The sequence below is a fragment of the Ambystoma mexicanum genome, chromosome 2p (assembly GCF_040938575.1).
Source record: "Ambystoma mexicanum isolate Mex_15411 chromosome 2p, UKY_AmexF1_1, whole genome shotgun sequence".
Taxonomy (NCBI): Eukaryota; Metazoa; Chordata; class Amphibia; order Caudata; family Ambystomatidae; genus Ambystoma; species Ambystoma mexicanum.
The window spans coordinates 723,805,834-723,826,391 of record NC_090923.1 but is presented as its reverse complement, the minus strand read 5'-3'; the positions used below and the strand labels follow the sequence as shown (position 1 = coordinate 723,826,391).

Here is a 20,558-nt window from a genome sequence, read left to right as displayed (position 1 = left end):
TGATTACCCTGTCGCAACGAAAGAAGCTCATTGTCCAAGGCCTGCCCCTGTGCATGTCTTGCGAACAGTTTTTCCATACTAAGCTGAAAGGCTTGAAAATCATGGAGAATCGGATCATCTTGATTAACTAGAGGGATCGACCAGTCTGCCGCATTGCCACTAAGGTACGAAAGTACAAAAGCTACTTTAGCTTGATCAGTTGGAAAGGCTGCTGGCCGGCATAAGAAGTGCAACCGGCACTGATTGATAAATACCGCAAACCTCTTTGGGTCACCAGAAAATCGTTCGGGCGGAGCCAGAGGTACATTCCCAGGTAGGTTGATCTGCACTGGATTCATAGAGGATGTTGAAGGAAGATTTGCCCCTGATGCGGGTAGCGGGGTCTGTCCGGCTTGTGACTGTAGCAATTGTCTAGCAAGATCATCTGTTCTCTCCTTGAAAATAATTAGTTCCCTTCTTAGAGCGTTCGTTTCCTGACGAGCTGCATGCACTTCTGCCCTTAGTTCTCCAAGTAACCGGGCTAGGTGGTCAGTATCCGAGGTTTCCATAGCGCCTGGGCGAGAGTTTTGCGGTAGGCTTTGCGTTCTGTAACGCTCACCTGATTCTCGCAGAGGCGCCGGTCTTGACTGGGCGACTACCGTATCTTCAAAGGTGATGTGCAGCACCCGATTGGCTCTTTGGGCTGGACCTCTGTGCCCTGTATGCCTGACGTGCAGAGTAAGATGTCTGCAGATAGAAAATACGGGGTTAATGAACTGGGGTTATTGGGGTGTCCCTATCTCTTTCCTCTTCTCCTCTCCTGTAGACCCCCACAGGTTAACGCTCTCACCTTAGGTAAGTGAATGCCGAGCTCTCCATCTGCCTCGGGGCAGGGTGCTGTAGCCAGGTTCTTCACTGGATAGGTAGCGCAGGCCTCTTGACTTCAGAGGACTGCTGTCCGTCGTTTACTGCACGAACGGTAAGTTTCGAGTAACTCAAATGTCTTTAAAGTCTTTAATAATGATGTCTCTTGTTTTGCAGGGTTCCGGCGATGGCGGATGACGGGCTGAAGTGAGTTGAAGATGGAGCCCGTGTGAGGAATAGAAGCGCCTGGAAGCACGTAAGTAAGCGCTTGTTGCCAGCTTCACAAAGCGCTCTAACTGTCTTTTTATTTTGCAGGTACAAGTTCGGAGCGGCTGCAGGGTGCCGGGATACCCACTGGGTTAGATGTGGAAAGGAGTAATGGCACGTGAGTATTAAAGTTCCCCAATGTCTTTAAACGCACCTTGTTTTGCCTTTCAGATGCGAGATGCACCGCCGACGGCCTCCGGAGCGTGCGAAGAGTTGGTAAGCTTTTGTCTTTCAGATGCCGGAATGCAGTGTGAAGACCTCCGGAGCGCACGAAGAGTAGGTAAGCCTTTGCCTTTCAGATGCCGGAATGCTAACCTGTTCTTTCTTGTCTTTATAGGTGTTGCTGAAGACTGGATTCAGGATGGTAAGCCTTTTTCCTTAGGCCCAGGACCGGATGCAGAAGACACGATGAGCGTTCTGCTGCAGAGGGTGCAGAATAACGCAAAGCAAGATTCATCCACCGGGTGTGGTTTAAATAGCCTCCTGTAGTGCCTAGGTGTCTCCTTCCACAGCCACGCCTAAGTAAGAAAAGAGTTCCTGGTAAAAAAAGAGTTCCTGCCTTCCAGAAGAGTTCCAGTGTTCTGAATCTAGGGAGTGGCTCCAGCCCCACCCAACAGGAAAAGTAGTTCCAAACAGAAGAGGATCAGAGGCTCAACTGGCAGGCAAGTAAGCAGCATGGTCTGCTGCAGGTAAGTCCACCCAAGCATTATGAGCCCGGCGCTTCCACCGCTGGGACTGGGCATATTTATGAGCCTGGTGCCACTGGCGCCAGGACTGGGTCCAAAAGGTCCCAATTGGGACTGGTTGGCACTCGGAACCTGGGTTATGGATCTGCTTCCAAGGGAGTTGGGAAAACCCTGACCTTTTGGAAGCAGAGATCATGACAAGAGCGTTTTCTTCATCTCTTCGATTGTTATAGGTCTAAACTGAAATTTAGTAGTTTCAGTATCGGCCTTGCTTTCGTTAAGTTTGTCTTGGGTCGGTGGGCTGTAACTCTGGCAATTAAGGATATTCTCTCTGGCCTTAATGATTTTGTTTTGGAAGGCCGTTTGAACCTTCTCACAATCTAATTCTGTCGGCTGAAAGGGTGGGGTGAGTGCCTTAGGTTTATCAATGGATTTGAGAATTTGGAAGAGTTTGCCAGTGGAGTTGGAGGTGGTGTCAATAAGTTCATTATAGTGATTTTTCTTAAGGTCTATGATTTTTGTCTTGTATCTGTGATCAGCATTCTTCCATTTCATTTTATTTGTTTCTGTTGGTTCTTTTAACCATTTCCTTTCTAGGTTCCGTTTTTCTTTTTTGAGTTCAATAGCTTCGTTGTTGAACCATTTTTGGTGATTTATATTTGACCTGACCTGTTTATTTTTCAATGGGGCTTGGCGGTCGAGTAATTCTTTCATGCCTCGATTATATATCGATATGATATTTTCGCATGAATCATCATCTTTAATTTCAGTCATGATTTTGTCCATTTCTTCTGCTAGCAATGTACTGGTGATTTTTTTTCAGATTCCTGTCGAGTACTATTTTGGGTGAGTTGTCTATTTTGACCGTTTTTTGTTTTAGAGTGAGGAGGATTTCGATTTTATAGTGGTCTGTCCATATACATGGGTAGGTTCCTAGCAGCGCCACTTCTGTGTTATTTTTGATTATCCAATCAAGCTGATTCCCAGTGGTAGCGGTGGGACCATTGTTGATTACAGTAAAGGCACAATTAACTAGGTGTTCCTCTAGGGCGATGGCCTGTGGGTCATTGCGATTGCCCCTCCATCTATTAATGTCCCCCAGGAGTATAGTCTCCGTATTGGTGGATTTGAGATTATTAAGGATGGTGATTAGTTCATCATTGAATTCCGATAATAGGGACGGTGGTCTGTAGATGACTATTATGTTTGTGCAGTTATTGTGGGTAGGTGTCAATTTGAGGTGAATAACCTCACAGCCTCTGCACTGTATAGGGGCGGCAAACAATTTGAGGGTTTGTTTAGCGATTATCGCCACTCCTCCACCTTTACCATTTTCTCTGTTTTTGAAATAAATGTTATAGTCGGATGGTACTGCTGTATCAATGGTGGGGCCCATTGCTTCTTGGAGCCATCTCTCTGTTAGGCATAAGATATCTAGCCCTTCATCTATGATGTAGTCATGGATCTCTTGTGCATGTTTTGGCAGTGACCTTGTGTTAAGCAAAGCAATTTTTAGTTTCGGGAGTTCTGGTTCAGTTACATTATGGCTCTTCAGTGGCTTTTTCATGTGATGGACTGTTGTTGGTGCTGTGTTTTCATTTCCTATGGTGTTTGTTGTAGGCGGGTCAGGTCTGGCATTAATATAGTCTTGAACTAGCTCTTGGTGTGGTAGTTTGATTGCCTGGGATAGTAAATCACTCAAATTAGGATAACCCATACCTGAGGTTTAAACGCCTGTGATGGCTTTTTTACACAGAGAATCCGACAGCGTTTAGTGCCGTGTGCCGTGGGACGCCGTGGACTGGCGTAGACCGGCACCGTCCCAGAAGCGCCGGCGCTGAAGCGCCCGACGTTTCCCTATGTGCAGCTCAATTGCTGCTGGGAGATGTAGTTTGTGGAGCTGCCTTGTGAGCTCTATTAAAATCAAAACAAAGGGCTTTCCTTCACTCGATTTTTTTAATGTTTGCAAAATACTTGTGAACAGTGGTGCTAGCTTCCAAATGCTAACAGTTCAAATAATGCAGGGGGATGTCACACACACGGCTGCAAAAATCAAGTAAATGCGGCGAACACAGTTTCTTAGTTTCTTTCTGGTAAATTTCGTATGGAGTAGCAGTACCTTTCTATGCAGTGTAAAAACAGCAATTTACAAATGGCACACTCAAACACACGTACTCAGAGTCAAATAATTATGAACTTCAATCACTTCACTTCAATCAGCTTCAATCAACTCGATAACAGGCGTAGCCTGTGATATCAGCCCTGGACTAACCTGTGTTAGAGGGAGAGAGAAGAGGTTAAGTAGTGGCCGCCGGGACCGGCGTAGACCGGCACCGTCCCAGAAGCGCCGGCGCTGAAGCGCCTGACGTTTCCCTATGTGCAGCTCAAGTGCTGCTGGGAGATGTAGTTCGTCGAGCTGCCTTGTGAGCTCTATTAAAATCAAAACAAAGGGCTTTCCTTCACTCCATTTTTTAAATGTTTGCAAAATACTTGTGAACAGCGGTGCTAGCTTCCAAATTCTAACACTTCAAATAATGCAGGGGGATGTCACACACACAGCTGCATTAATCAAGTAAATGCGGCGAACACAGTTTCTTAGTTTCTTTCTGGTAAATTTCGTATGGTGTAGCAGTACCTTTCAATGCAGTGTAAAAACAGCAATTTACAAATGGCACACTCAAACACAGTTTCTTAGTTTCTTTATGGTAAATTTCGTATGGAGTAGAAGTACCTTTCTATGCAGTGAAAAAACAGCAATTTACAAATGGCACACTCAAACACACGTACTCAGAGTCAAATAATTATGAACTTCAATCACTTCACTTCAATCAGCTTCAATCAACTCAATAACAGGCGTAGCCTGAGCTATCAGCCCTGGACTAAGATAGATCAGCAAAACATTAACCGTTGTGGATGCATCTGTTCTTATTTTAAAAAACAAATACATCCGTCACAGCCTAGGATGTCATATTTCCATATCTCCAAGGAATTTATATAGATAATTGAAACCCCACCCCCACCCTGGTTCTCCCTATTGGTACATAAAACCGTGTAGCCATTGGGAACAGCAAGTGCCAGGGATGGGCTTGAGGCTTTATGCAACCACGTTTCTGTTAAGGAGCAAATATCTAAGTCCTTCTCCATTATATAATCCGCTATTTCCACTGCATGCTTCACCATAGATCTGGTGTTAAGTAATAGAAATCGGAGGGGATTGCAGTCACCCATTTTAATATCGTGAACACTCTTTACATCTTTAATTTGGTGGTTTTTAGACTTATCATTCTCCTGCATGATGGCCAGTTCATATGTCTGGGGTAAAACTGCCTGGGTTTCTTCTGAGTCCAGTAAGGTATCTAAGGTGCTATTCATGTCAGGCAGCACTATGGCTTCCTTTATGACCAACCCTTCTAACGATCCTACTGGGCTAGCCCCTCCCGGGGTGTGGATACATTGTCCTGAACCGCTGCTATTCATTTCAACAGTGCCCAAAGTTACTGTTTTATTGATGTCCGGTGCAGCTTTACTGATGTCAAAAATAGTTCTGGCTGCAGCTATAGCAGCCAGGACTTCAGCAATACCCATTATCAGCAGCAGCAGAAATGTCTGCCTCTTCCTCTCTTCCTGCCCTTCACGGACCGCCACAGACCAATTGGTTGTCTTGCACCGGCACTCACGCGCCTGAAATGCACATATATGCGGCGTGAGATCCACCAGGCAGTCTCGGTAGTGTAGTTCAGGGACTAAGAGGAGCACGAGTCACGGCTGCTTTAACACCCGATAGCGAGATGCAGACCGTGGCTTTGTGAATTAGAGAGGCACCGAAGAGGAGCTTGTGTAGTAATTATATTGGGCAGAGCGTTCACAATACCAGTTAAAAGCTAAAATCGGGTTGCAATCACACAATAAAAGAAGGTATGGCACAAGTCAAAGATATTAAAAATGACTAAAAGGATGCTATGGAGATCTCAAAAAAAATCACAATATAAATACACAATTTAAAACAGTAAAAATAGGAACATGAAGCAAAACATTACATTGCTGGCTCAATTGATTTCGCTTACAGAGCCTACCTGATGCCTTAGAGAGAACCAGCGCTGTCACCTAATACAAAACAAGAACCCTTTTGAAAAAACAAGTCACAATTATCAAATATTTTTGACAACAGTTGGGTGAGTTAATTTGAAAAAGTAATTTAATTATAAAATGCTATTTAAAACTGATTTCAGGGATAGTACTGACAAGACATTGTTTCTCAGGGTTAACACTTCATTATTTAATACCTTCAGATATACACTTTTGCATCACACCAAATGGCGTTTACTTAACGGCAGTCAGATTTAGTGTGTACAGTTGATCAAAGTTCAAAGAACCACAATACAAGATTTCTCTGTCTATGCTCCAAGACTCTGGAACCTCCTCCCAGAAAACATCAGACTTGACCCATCGCTTCTACAGTTCAGTAAATAGCTCAAGGCCGTTCTCTTCAAGGAATGGCTCCTCCGTAACTCCTATGTGCACACACCTTTCACTCCCTACTCTACCGTAGACTCAGTGATCTGCTCACCACTGTCTGCTCCCCTGGTTGCTTGCAGATACCTTGCTGCCAATTGCCCAGCGTCGCCCTCCCCTTTTAGCTACCTGCTCCCCTTTTCTCTGCTTCCCTTACTGTGTTCTCCCCCAATGATTGTAAAGCGCTCTGTGGCTTACCAAAGCTAGGTCCACGCTCAGTTACTACCCTAATAATAATAAAAAGTTGATTTGCTGTATAGCCTGCTCAAACAATATCCCAGTTTCTGTGTCATAATATTGATGGTGCACTACAAATAGTGTATAATTCATATTGATTCTAGGTCACAACTGAATAACATTGAAATTAGTTTGTTTGATCCTGAAGAAGGCTAGGACAGAAGATAGGAATCCCAATAACAGAAACTCGAGCTTATCCATTATAAATATTGCACATTTCGAATGAAATAATATTTGGTAGAAGATTTCTATATGTTAATGTTAATGTTAAAGGATATTTGTACCGTGCACTATCACCACCGGAGTGATCCCCTGGTGCTCTGGCGGCTCTGAAAGAGGAAGGGAGGGTGAGTTAGTGAGGGGAAGCTGGAAAAGTGCAAGAAAGCAGTGATGTGCTGTTTGCGGCCGCAGCCCGATGGTTCCGTTGGCTGGGCCTGGGGTGTTTTCGGCCGGTAGTCGTCGTGTAATGTTGTGCGATTCTATGTGTGTTTTTTTGTTTTGTTGTTGCAATGTAGTGAAGTTTGTGCAGTTTGTTGTGCTGTAGGTTTGTGGTTGTGTTTGGTTTGGAGTTTGAGAGGTGGATGCAGAGGGGGAAATTGTTAGTGGAATCGATTAGTTGGCATTTCTCTCTTGGATTTAGGCACTGCGTTTGCGTAATCTCCCCAGATGGGGTGTGGGAGCATGTCTGCGCCTCTGCCCTGATCTGGGCTTTTCTGGTATTCACGGTCCCTTTCACATTGGGCCTCCACTTCCATCAAATTCCTTCACATCTTTACCTGTCTCCCTTTCCCACTCATGTAGCCAGTGTACCTGCTAATGTCCACTACTCAATTAGTGTGGTGATTGCTAATATTTGACAATTCTATAACATTGTGGTACCTAGTAGCAGCTAAGGGGCGAGTGAGGAAGTTGGGCGGGATTGGCTGGCGTCGTTGATTTTGTCTTTATGGGTGTCGCTTGTGTTATATTTTCCTTGGCGTCACCTGTCTGGGTGTTGTGGGAGTTTCTTAGTCCGTTCTGGGATTTGTCAGTTTTCTCTTATGTTTAGTCATCCTTTTTCCTTTCTGTTGTTTTGGTTTTCAGTTTGGGTCTGTGGTGTTCAAGAGCCAGGTTGTTAGCAATTTCCTGAATTTTAGGTGATCTTTGGTGTTTCTTATTTCTTTTGGGATGTTGTTCCAGGTTTTTGTGGCTAATTGGTAGAAGGAGGTGCCTCCAAGTTTTTTCTTAAGGTATGGTTTTAGTTCCAGGCAGATTTTGTTGCTTGACCTGAGGAGTCTCGTTGGCTTGTAGATTGTTTTTTTCTTTTGTAGGAATTCTGCTTCTTGTCCACTGATTGCTCTGTGTGTTATGCACAGCACATGGTTTTGAAGGTGATGCAATGTTTTACTGGGAGCCAGTGTAGTGTTTTTAGGGCAGGAGTGATGTGGTCTCTTCTGGATAGTTTGAGGAGTAGTCTGGCTGCTGTATTTTGAATCCGATGTAGTTTCTTCAGGAGGTATTCTGGTATCCCGAGATAGAGGCAGTTAGCATAGTTGATTCTTGACATGATGAGGGCAACGATAGTGAGTGTGTTGTGCGTGGAGGAGAGGAAAGATAGGATTCTTCTTGCCGTGTGGAGGAGGAAGAAACATTTCTTGACTGTTGCATTTATTTGTGGTTCTAAGGTTAGGGTGTTGTCCATCAGGACTCCCAGATTTTTTACTACCTTAGATGGTGATGGTGTGGTTCCCATTTCTTTTGTCCACGGCATGGCGGTTTCGTTCCCTTGGTCTTTGGATATGATCATGATTTCTGTCTTTCCTGGGTTGATTTTCAGGTTGTTCACATTCATCCAGCTGAAGACTTCTTTTAGACATTCGATTAGGGTTGAATGATCAGCTTGGGTGTCTTTGTTTTTGTAGATGATTTGGATATCATCTGCGTAGTTGTAGCATGTAATGTATTTTTTGAAGATTCTTATAACTGAGGTCTGGTAAATGTTGAAGTACAGTGGTGATAGTGAGTATCCTTGTGGTACTCCACAGTCGTTAACTCGTGCAGTGGATTTGAAGGGTTTAATCCATACTGTTTCTGTTCTATCTGCTAGGAAAGATTTAGTCGAGAGTAGTGCTGTGGCTGTTATGCCTATGTCTTCCAGTCTTATGGTTAGGGTGTCATGGCTAACCGTGTCGAAGGCTGGGGAGAGGTCGAGCAGAATAAGGGCTGAGGTTGTGTTTGAGTCTGCGTTAGTTTTTAGGTCGTCCCAGATGGATAGTAGTGTTTTTTCTGTTCCTCTTGCCGGTCTGAAACCGACTTCAGCTTGGTCTAGCAGGTGGTGTTTTTCTACATGTTCTTGGGTTAGTTTATATACGTAGGTTTCGAGGAGTTTTGCCGGGTAGGGAATGTTTGAAATCAGCCTGTAGTTGGAGAGGTCTTCTACGTTGCCACATCTGTTTTTCAGAAGTGGTTTTATATATGCTGATTTGAAGGTCCTCGGTACAGTTCCTGTTGCTAGTGATAGATTTAGAAGGGTTCTGTAATATTCTGCTGGTGTTCCTTGTGCGAGGATTGATTTGTAGATGTCCGGGGGACAGGGGTTCATGGTTGATCCCGCTTTCTTGCTGTGTTTTATACCAGCAAGGCGAATGCCTCTGCTGAGATTTCAGGAAAGTTTTTGAGTTTGTGCTGTGGTTCTGTGTTAGGTTCGTTTGGTTGTAAGTTGTGGTTGGTTGGTCTGTTTTGTATAGTTTGTCGGATGTCATTGATTCTTTTCTTGAAGTGGTCTGCCAGGTCGTTGCATAGGTTCTCTGAGGGGTTTGGGGTGTTGTCGCAGCCTGGTGGGTTTCTCATCTCTTTAATGCCTTCTCCTCGCCTTTTGAATTTCCTTCTTGTATGCGCGGATTTGTATATGGAACAGTGTTTTTTTGTCTGGGTTGTATTCTTTTCTCCATTCCAGTTCCATCTTTTTTTTTCCTTTTTCATAGAGCTTAATAGCAGGGTGAACCATTTTGCCATTGCTCTTTTTTTGATGGGGTGAATGGTTTTTCTGGGGCAATCTTGTCAATTGTATCTGCAATCCATTTGTGTAGTAGCTCCGCTTTCCCGTCTAGGTCAGCTAGCTCTAGTTCTGTAGTTGAGGGTTTGGTTAATTCCAGTTGTTCAAATAGGTTGCTTTCTTTCACGTGTTTCCAGTTTCTTTTTGTGGTGGTTGTGGGTTTAGGAGGTTGGATGCAGACTTGAGTAGGCAGAGTGATCACGAATGGGATTTTGAGATGGTCGCTCCACAGTATATGTATCGCCGGAGCCGTGGTGATGAGTTTTTCCTTGGCGAACATTGCGTCAAGGGTGTGTCCTGCCGAGTGTGTTGCCCCTTTGACTAGTTGTCGTGAGTTTTGGGAGTTGGTGTCACTGTCTTCAAACCAGATGTTAAAATCCCCAAGATGATTAGGTGTTCGTGATTGATGGCTATGTTGGTGATGGCTTCTATGAAGTTGTCGACGAAGGTTGCATCTTATGTCGGTGGTCTGTACACCAGGATGAATGTAATGTTCGTTTTTGCGGTCGCTGTTAGGTGTATTACCATGGTTTCACAGTTGAGGATGTTGAGCAGTTCATCTGTTTTTATTTTCAGGTGTTCTTTGAATACTATTGCGATGCCGCCTCCTTTTTTGTTTTTCCTGTTTATTTGAAGGCATTTGAAGTTTGTTGGAAGGTAGCTTTGGAGTGTGATTTTGTAGTTGTCGTCCAGCCATGTTTCTGTGATGAACAGGATGTCAATGCCGTTGTCATAGAGTAGGTTGAAGAACTCTGTTGAGTGTTTTGACATGGATTTTGCGTTTATTAGATTGCAGTGGAGTTTGGAGGTGTTGTTTGGTTTGGACTTTATATCAGCAGACAAACAATAAGAAAAGAAATGTTTGCACATTTTGCGCTATTTAAAATACTTTTACAGCAGATGATTTAGATAGTTACAATATTTGATAAAGAATTGCTTGCATGAATTTACTCCTGCCATTTTTCTTTGCTAATTCTTCTGATCGGTGTATTGTATGTGTTAGACTGAGGAATATTTTTGCATTGGTACTTGAGTATTATCAGCATGCATACAAGATGTTGCATTGTATGACTCAACCAACTTTGCCACAGGGGTCATGCATTTGCCAAAAGGAAGAGAAAGGCACTGGAATCTCAAGTATGCATAGCTGCCCAACAGAAATTATTCATCCCACTTCCGAGTTTTCCCTGTATTCTGAAGTTGTTCAGGCGATAAAGAGATTGCTGCTCAAAAGAAAGTGCTGAGGACTGTTGATAGATGCAACCAAATGAGTACTTGGATGCCCTTGCCATTGGCCACTAGTGTGAGATCATCTAGAAACAAGACAAAACAGTCTCCATGCCAGATTGGAAGCGTTTGGGGGACCAGGCAATAGGTTTTTGATGTCCACAAATTCTTGCAGTTGCATTTCTATTAATTCCTTGATGTGCTTTGAAAGGGATTTGTCAAACAGCTCTTTAGCTAGATGGACTTGAAGGATCAGCAGTAGTTTCTTTTCAAGTGGAAAACAGGATTCCAACAAACTATTGTTGATAGTTCTCAGGTTCTCAAATATGCTGTATGCTTTATAGTTAAAGTTTCTAAAACAAAAGGATTGAATACAATACGTTCTAATCAAAAGGATCAGAGAAAAAAAAGATCAAATGCACGTTTTGTTCATTTTTTGGGGGGGGGGGGCGGGGTCCCCCCAAGCCCCTGTTTTTTGGGGAAAAACCACTAATTTTTCCTATACCAACCCCAAAAAAAAAAGACATTTTTTTTCGATCCTTTTGATTCTAACGTATTGTATTCGACCCCTTTGTATTCGAAATAATGACTGGAGACCCAGCTTCTTCTCTTGGATGCCACAGCTCAAACTAACCTAAGCCCAAATTGCAACTGCTTGCCGACGGGTTTCACTAATTCACCAGGTTTAATTGGTTTGAGTAACTCAACTTAAAGGAATGGTTCGCCTAAAATTTTTATTTAAAAAATAGATGGGCAATATTAAAAAAATATACTCACACTTTTTTTTTTTATTCCTATGTAAAATTTTGAGCTATTCAAGCTCAAAATTTGCAAAAGCAAGCACACGGGCGCATCCATTTTGTGAAATGGATGCCCGCCTGTGCTGGCTTTTGCTTTTGCGGCACTAATGAAGGAAAAGCCAGCCAGCTGTAGTAAACAAAAGCTACCACTGGGTGGCTTTTCCTTCATTGGTGCTGTACGCGGAGGACGGGGACCGGAGACTACAGGCAGAAAAGCTGCAGCTGCATCTCGGTAAGTACTATTTTTGTTTTTAAATAAACACTAGCTGCGTTTTTTTTTCTAAGTTTTCCGGGCTGGAGGAGCCCGGAAAATTTAGAAATAAAACCGCAGCTTTAAAAACGTATTTTTGTTTGCGGTCGCTTTTGAAGCGACCGTAAACATAAATACAACGTTATTGTGTTTGAAAACGCTGCGGTTTTTCTTTCCAAGGCTCCTCTGGCTCGGAGGAGCCTGAGAAACTCGGAAAGAAAAACCGCAGCATTTTCAAACACAACCGCGTATGTTTCTGCCTGCCTAAGTGAAAGCCAAGGCAGGCAGAAACACACGTGGTTGTGTTTACATGCCGCTGTGTTTCTGCCTACAGCTGATTTTCCATTTGGGGCTCTTGGGCTCCCCACGGGGGCCCGAGGGCCCCAAATGGGAAATGCTAAATGCTGCAGTGTTTCTGCCTAAATCTGCTTTCCCATTTGGGGCTCTCGGGCTCCCCACAGGGAGCCCGAGAGCCTCAAATGGGAAATCAGCTGTAGGCAAAAACACTGCGGCATGTAAACACAACCGCATGTGTTTCTGCCTGCCTTGGGAGCCCTAGAGCCCCAAATGGGAAAGCAGATTTAGGCAGAAACACAACGCGGTTGTGTTTGAAAACGCTGCGGTTTTTCTTTCCAAGTTTGGAAAGAAAAACCGCAGCGTTTTCAAACACAATAATGTTGTATTTATGTTTGCGGTCGCTTCAAAAGCGACCGCAAACATAAATACGTTTCTAAAGCTGCGGTTCCTCCAGCCCGGAAAACTTAGAAAAAAAACCCACAGCTAGTGTTTATTTTTATTTAAAAAATAGCACTTACCGAGATGCAGCTGCAGCTTTTCTGCCTGTAGTCTCCGGTCCCCGTCCTCCGCGTACAGCACCAATGAAGGAAAAGCCACCCAGTGGTAGCTTTTGTTTACTACAGCTGGCTGGCTTTTCCTTCATTAGTGCCGCAAAAGCAAAAGCCAGCACAGGCGGGCATCCATTTCACAAAATGGATGCGCCCATGTGCTTGCTTTTGCAAATTTTGAGCTTGAATAGCTCAAAATTTTACATAGGATTTTTTTTTTTAAAAGTGCGAGTATATTTTTTTTAATATTGCCTATCTATTTTTTAAATACATTTTTTTAGGCGAACCATTCCTTTAAGGTTTTACTGTGTCTGAATACATGTATGAATTGGGAATTGAGAAAATAGATGATCTACCATATAGATCAGCGCATAGCAACAGAAGAAAATGAGACCGTGATTTGGTATAGAGATGACTTGAAATTCATTTATACGTTGAAAAACCCTGGAGAAGTAAGCACTGAGGCAAATGGTAGTGTTTTGCTTTTTGCTACATTTGTGGGTATAATTTTCCTGTAAGAATAGACATTTTTTACTTAGGAGATTATTTTTGACACTAGGCTAGTGATGTAAGGGCCTGGCAAAAACAAAACAAAAAAGTCAGATAAAAGTCTTCTGATGGCTTTATTGTTTTTTAAAGCAATGAAACACAAATTACATACAAAATAATTGTGACATTTTTTTCTTATAGTATGAAATTAAGAATGCAGAAAAATGGCCATTCATTAATAAAACCATTAATGGTTGGTGTCTCAATCGGTTGTAACTAACTCTCATGAGCACCGTTTTGCACTCGCACTTGTTTTTCTCCAAGTCATTTTTCGCCAAACTGTTGTGTTTCATACCTTGATGCAGTTCAGTCTGCATGTGGCACATTGATATATCTTGTACAATGAATGTTATAAATGTCCATTAAATTAGACATTTTTCTCCCACAATGAGCCGATTGGTTTGAACATTGTACAGTGTTTGAACATTTGTACTGTTTTTTAAATCTCCATTCTCTGTGACCATGGTAATACTTCAGTCATAGGGTTTGCTTGCACATGCCAGGAGCCCTGCTGTTCTTGTTTTGCACTAGAAAGACCCTTCATTGAAATTGTTTTTGAAATAAACATGCATTATTTTTACATTTGAAGTTTTCATTAGTCATGGAATGAATGAATGAATGAATGAATGAATACAATGTAAGCATGTTTCCTATTATGACTTAAATGTACACTTGATCCCACTTTTCCTGAATGGTGCAAAGAATATAATGACGTATACAGCCAATTACTTCACGTGAAGGCATAATACATCCCTTGAGAGTTATATCGTCTTTATCTGGGGTGTCTAAGGCTGTCGAGGAACAAAAGTAGCACCCATAAATAACTGAGAAAAAAGTCTGCAGAAAATAAGGGACGCAGGGGCGTCATGAACAGTTCCTACTAAGTGATGGATAATATATTTGCCGTTTTAACGTGGAGTGTGATCTAGGCGTTGAATGGTTGGTGTGGTGAGGATTTTTTAAATTAACTTGCTATATGGGCTCTTGGTCCTCGTGCAAGCAAGAAGGATATGAACGCAAATGCTTTTTGGTTGGAAGAGGTCCCCACTGGGTAGAAACAAGCCTATTTGCATGATATTTCAAGAGGTGTTTTGACATAACATCTTAGCAAGTTTCTTGCAAAAGATTTCTGCTTGAGTGGTGCATTCTACCCTTTTGCAGTTCATGCAAACTCTAAGAAACTGCCCGGAGTGCACGTTGTCCTAAACAATATGGAAAGGCTGATGAGAGCAGTGCAACTCCTACCTGTCTTCTCTTTAGCTGAAGGGCAAGACAGAGCAAGGGCAAGACATTATTGTTATCTTGGTTATCGCTCCTGTACGATTAGTCGGAAGGCTGTTTCTGATTACCAACACCCACATGCGGGCTTTTCTCAACAGTGGGGGTGGTGCTCCCGGGAAGTTGGCATTAAGACAGAGCCCGCGGACTGAGGCTACAGAAATCACGACGAAATGTTCCAAAGTTCTATGGTCCTAGAAACTCCTCACCTGTCATGCATAGGTGCCAGGTTGTTATATGTCCCCGTAGGACCCAAACCCCACAAATAAATAATGACCTGGGGATGTATGGTGCTGACATGAGTGCAACCTCAATATTCAAAGATTCCTGCTGTGATGTGATTTATACTTTCAGTCAGTCTGTTGTTTTTCACCAAGCTATCATCACATGCAGCTCTTTTGCAAGATACAAAAACAGAAATTAAGGCAAAGAGTCGTTGGATAATGTCATCATTGGTGACCTTCTTATGTGCCAATCGTCAATAAAAGTGCTAATGTTGGTTTGTTAACACTGGTGGGTCGTATACATTTTTAGGAAAACTCCACACCACAGCTGATTGTTTACATGCATGGAAGAAAACGTTATCAAGGGGTTTGCTCGGTTCTGTAAAAAGGTCATTATTTTTGTGTAAATCAAACACTTTATTCAGCTAATGCATAAAAGCAATGTTCATGCCTTGTAGATGGCTTTATCCAACACTTTGCAGGAGAGCATATAGACATCTCCAGCTGACCCATGACAGTGTCAACAGAACATCCAGAATTTACTTGGGTCACCAACCACCATGCCGACGGTTATGGCTCTTCCGCTCTGTTCCTCCTGCGAGGGAGAGGCTCCCTCCTTTGCAACGGCTGTGCAAGCCGCTGATTCTCACTCTGCGGCTGATTCTCTCATCCTCTGCTGGCGTTTAATTGTCTTCATGTCTCTCCCTGATATGGAAGGGGAGATTCCATTGGGTGCAGTATTTTGGACGGCCCTGTTCAACTCCCATATAACCAACAACCACTTGGGGCTTTGGAGAAAAAGGAGGTGGAATAGAACCCTGGCTTTGGCATTCCTTGCTGCCCCAAACAGTGGGCGGAGGGTCACCCCCAGAGGGATCCCGCTTGCCCTGTCCTCTTGGGAGGGTGTTGCGTAGCAGGCTCACCTCCCTAGTCCCAAAGAGGGTGGCTTCCCCTTGGGGAAAAGGGACAAATTCCCTGGATTCGTCACAAACAACACTAACCAATTGTTGAATGAGTGAAAGTATGTCAACATCTCAAATAGTTACTTGCGAGAAATCAGTGGCATTCATGGATTTTAAGACAAACACAAATTGCATTGCACAATGTACTGTACTAAGCAATCGAGATGGATTTTTAATGGAAATACCTATCTCGATTGAATCATATTACAGCTGGACATCTGTTCTGCTCTTTGGTCCATTCAGATGAAATCAACCTTATTTTTCCCTAGCATGTTTCTATACATGTTTAATTACTCCAGGGTGATTTAACATGTAGTTTGGTGCTTTTCAAGTAAGCTTCATTAAACACAGTACACATTTAGCTATTGAAATACGACTAAGCAGAAAGCATTGATTTAAGATAAGATGGAGGTAGCAGTTGTCTACTTCCTCCAGTTTAATCTGCAAAACTTGGAAATAGTCAAGGGTTCCTGACTTCACCAAACCATGACATCCATGGCAAATTCAAAGTTTTGCGTTATTTTCCTTAGTGCCAAAATTATGTAACTACTTACCCGTTTCAGGGGCTTAGTGCGGCACGTGTTTTAATATATAAAATATGAAGTGGTACAGCCCAGGCTTCCCTCGGGCTGCACCTTTGTTAGAAGGGCCCTGCTGTGCATGGCCCACGAGAGGGGCCTTTAAAGAAGAACCAAATAATTATACAGAAACAGGGCTCTGCTCGATGCCCACAAAACTAAATACCTGGTTGATCCTGTCTTTTTATCACGTTGCACCATGGACAGGAGGGACACTACACACCCGGCTTCACCACCCCAGGCCGATCTCTGTTGGCCCATTGCCAGGGCGGGTGCCGCTCATTGAAGTCACTGCAGCAGTCCGGGCTCCCTTCAACGCGTTGTCCTGCGGCAAGGAGGGGGGCAGTGCAACACTTTTGCCAGGTTTCACTATTCAGTGCCCTCTGTGTGGAAGGAAGGGGAGTGCCGTGTGTGGGCCTACCTCCTGCCTAAGTGGGCCCAACCTAAGTTCCCGGGCTGCTCCACACCCGCAGCGCGGGTCCAAGGAGTCTGTGGGAGCCCGATGCTGTTGTAAATAGTGCAAGCCGCATTTTGGAGTTCTACACTGTTGCTGATTGTACCGGGCCACCCCTGGCATAGACTGCCAGGCTTGAGTGAGATTAAATCGCCCCCATGCTATCAGGACAATAGGGCTACACCGACAGAAGCAGCCCGGATAAGGCGCAGAAGGCCCTGTCCATGCTGCTGCTACTGTGGGACGATTAGAAAACAAGCACACAAGCACCTTTGAACCCCTTTTCTTCAAACGTGGATGTTCAGACAGTCTTGACCATGCTACCTGCCAAGTAAGCATGGTTATATGTGATTTTACTACAGACAATTTCAGTGAGCTACATTTCACCAAAAAAAAAAAGAAAAAATACACATTTTTATTTAATTCGGATGTTGCGGGGGTGTCCCAAATCCCCTAGTTTTCTATCCTTGTAACCCCACCGCAACCCCATCCCCACCCATTGTAACCCCTTACCCCACTCCATATAAATTTAATTATTATGTTCAGTATTTTTTGGGGTTTTCGGTAAAATGACTGGGTACCGTAAGTGCGCCTTGTCCATATTTTTTATAGAAAGTGCACTTTATACAGACGATTTATATTTTTAAGGACTTTTAGCTTTTTAAATGTTTCATCCAGCTGCTTCGTAATAGGTTTGTTAGTGGTGTTTATTGTGTCGAGCCCTTTTGATAGAACATGAAGAAATGTGACACCTCAATCCACGCGCATTTTCGTAACTACTAAAGGCTCATTAGCTATGAGTTAGGTTTAAGTAGAAATGGGATTCAGCAGTCTTGGTAGTTGCACTTCCTCGCTCATAAATGCGGATAAATCACTTATCAAATTGACAAAGCTATTTTTCCATATTGCAAAGCAAAACCATGTGTGGATTGAAATATTTTATTATATTGTATTTTTATTTATATCGTGCACCACGCCCTTAGGCATCTGGGCACATTTCTTACATTGGTGCAGTAGAAGTAATTACATGTACAAACAGTGGATACATTACAAGGATAACAAATAAAAGAGGTAAAGTAGATAATTTACAGGGGATTTCAATTAATCACAGAGGAGTAGATGCCAAATGCCAACATGTGTTTCGACCTTTTCAAGGTCCTTATGAAGGCTGGGCTAATTATACCTGATTACAGTATGTGAGAATGATACACTTCCTATGAAGTTATCGGGGTCAATGGTCAAATTACATCAATTCCAATACCCTACCTATTTTGGTGATTTCATATCACTGTCTGAGCCCCACCAAGAAAATTGAGAAGCTAACACCTAAGAAGGCAACTGTTGATACTAAATGTGCCAAATACTAAGGTACTAAGGGGTTAGTAGCTAACGTTAAGAGTCTAAGAAGTAAAGGGTCAGAGCACAGCACATAGAGCATCGTGTAACCTCGTGTTTTGGTAGTGTGTAACACAGTACTAATCCTGAAACAAGACAGTAGTTCTACCAGAAGTAGCCATTTCAAGGGACAAGGGAGCCCCTAAGTTGAGGGTAGCAGTCACAACAAATGAATAACGTTTTCTTCTCCACCTGCATTGCATGACCAGAAACAGAGGAAAGAAGGGGTTGAAGATATCATAGTAAAGGCGAGAAAGAAAGAACAAAAGTGACAAGAGACATGCATGCTTCTGAGCAAGTTGAAGCTGTCAGAAAAATGATCTCACCTCACGAAGTGGCAGATCTGGAGGCGCCTCTGGCCCTCATTCACGCTGGAAGCATCTTGGTAGGTGAGTGTTTGTTAAAGTCAAATATATTTTACCTCACCCTCTTAGGGGAGGTTACAGCAGAGAAATGTAAGACCCCTTCCGACCATATATTTTGACAAAAACCTCAAACTCCCACTGGTTTCAGTAGTTGCCTGGATGAAAAACAAATAAAACATCAAAACAGGTACTCGATGACGCATAATGGTCCTAGGGCTGAAATACAATTGATTGTTTTTATATCTTTAAATATTTCAGGTAGGTCTTTGACTTCCCACAGAAACATGATGGTGTCTGAACCAGTACTCCTTCATTGATTTTGGCTTTAGCTCAGAGATGGCGCTAACTACATGTATGAGAAAAAAGATTGTCGTCTGTGTTTTCTAAATTATTGGCACATTAATATGGTTTTGAAAAGCTATCTCTGCCTGTAAAAAAGTTAAGTGGAAGGCAATTAATTAGTCAATTGATTTTGAAGCAATGCAGCATGGTAGCACAATGCTCTAAACTAAGGTATGTAACTTGTCTAAGTGTATTTACCTTTTTATAGCAAAGGTCAAGACTAGCAGTGACTTATTTTTTGTTTTATAATGAAAAGGGGCAGACTACTAGTAACATGCTATTCATTTTATTGGGATGAATTGTAAACAACTGTAGTATATAAAAGTTGTAAATTTAGAAATATGAAAAAAGCGTGAACATTTCTGCCCATAGAAAATCCCAAACAGTTTGCTTTGCCAATGCTTCATTAATTGAATTGAACAAGATGCTGCCTGGAAACAGGACTTTGGTCTGTCAGAGTTCGACTGGGGATCTGAAGTGACAAACATATGCTGCCTTTCATCAGACAATTGAACAGGTGCTCAAGTGACATTACAAATTATGATGTTAAATGTCAGAGTGAGAGACCTATCCAGTGACTTGAGATCTCACTTTTTCTGTTACCACTACTCGCACCCCAACATTGCTCTGAATGTAAGGTCCCTGCTCCCTTTGGAAGGAGGAACGCACTTGTTTATTGAACAAACCACTTTTTAAGTGACCATAATAATGCCCTTTAATAACTTTCTGTTCCTGGTGTGAGTCAGAAGGAAAGCAATACATCCCCTGTTAAAAATCAAACGCCTTTGCTTTCGCACACTAGAAGGCGTGCTTATGCCCAGGGACTAAGATACTACAGCATTAGATGCCAAGGCATTCTGCATGCATCCCCTGACACGAGTCCAATGGCTGGTAGAGCTACAGAAATGTAAATGCTTAAAATATCTGCTATATCAAAACCAGCAGGCGCAAGGAAAGTTCTATGTGGCGATGTGCTTGACCACTGGGGCGTTCATTAAAGCACAGTTACTCCCCCACCACGCTCACATGGGGGCGTGGGGATATAGACTCTATGGCTTGAAGGCCTGTGGGGATGAGGGGTCATGATGGTGATATCTAGCATATGGTGCAATGCCTTTCATAGATACAAGTACCTTTCCAAATTAAGGAACTCACTGGAAAATAATGGGTGTACCTGGGAATTTAATGTCAATTCCTCTCACGTGATGTTAGTTCCTAGTATATGATGTCAATATATGGCAACAGACCAACATTTTTGTAACGTACAATGCCAACACTATCAGCTTTGTGAATGCTTGTTCATTTCTTTCTACCTTGTTTGTCGTTCTGGCCTCACAGGAAATGCCCATATTTCCTCATATGCCCAGTGGTGGTCATTGGGCCGGCTCTCGGCAGATCCGAGATCCGGCACCAGATATGGAGCCGGATCTCGGGATCCGGCCAGAGTCAGCCGTCCATGACCATGAATTGCACTGGAATAGTTATGAAAACATAGAAAAAGAAAAGCACAGGCGTTTTTTTTTTTTTTTACAGTAGTGGACATTGCTGGATGTCCACTGCTAGCCCCGCCCCCTCTAGACCACGCCCCCTCGGGCACCGCCTCTCCCCCCCAAACTCCTCTCCCACCCTGGCCCTTGTGTTGTGGGATCCCCCACCACATTTTCTCAATTTCCACCACTGCATATGCCAATCTGGCCCGCTCCCAGGGCC

At 43.1% G+C, this 20,558-nt stretch overlaps 1 protein-coding gene across 1 annotated transcript in view; it reads right to left on the bottom strand.

Annotated features, from left to right (window-relative positions):
- Window positions 1-20,558, bottom strand: part of LOC138566724 (RAS guanyl-releasing protein 4-like) — a 670,136-nt gene that overhangs the window by 333,857 nt on the left and 315,721 nt on the right. The window contains exon 4 of the mRNA XM_069644328.1: window positions 18,468-18,530. Within this exon, the coding sequence (XP_069500429.1) occupies window positions 18,468-18,530 (63 nt within the window). The remainder of the gene's footprint in view (window positions 1-18,467; window positions 18,531-20,558) is intronic.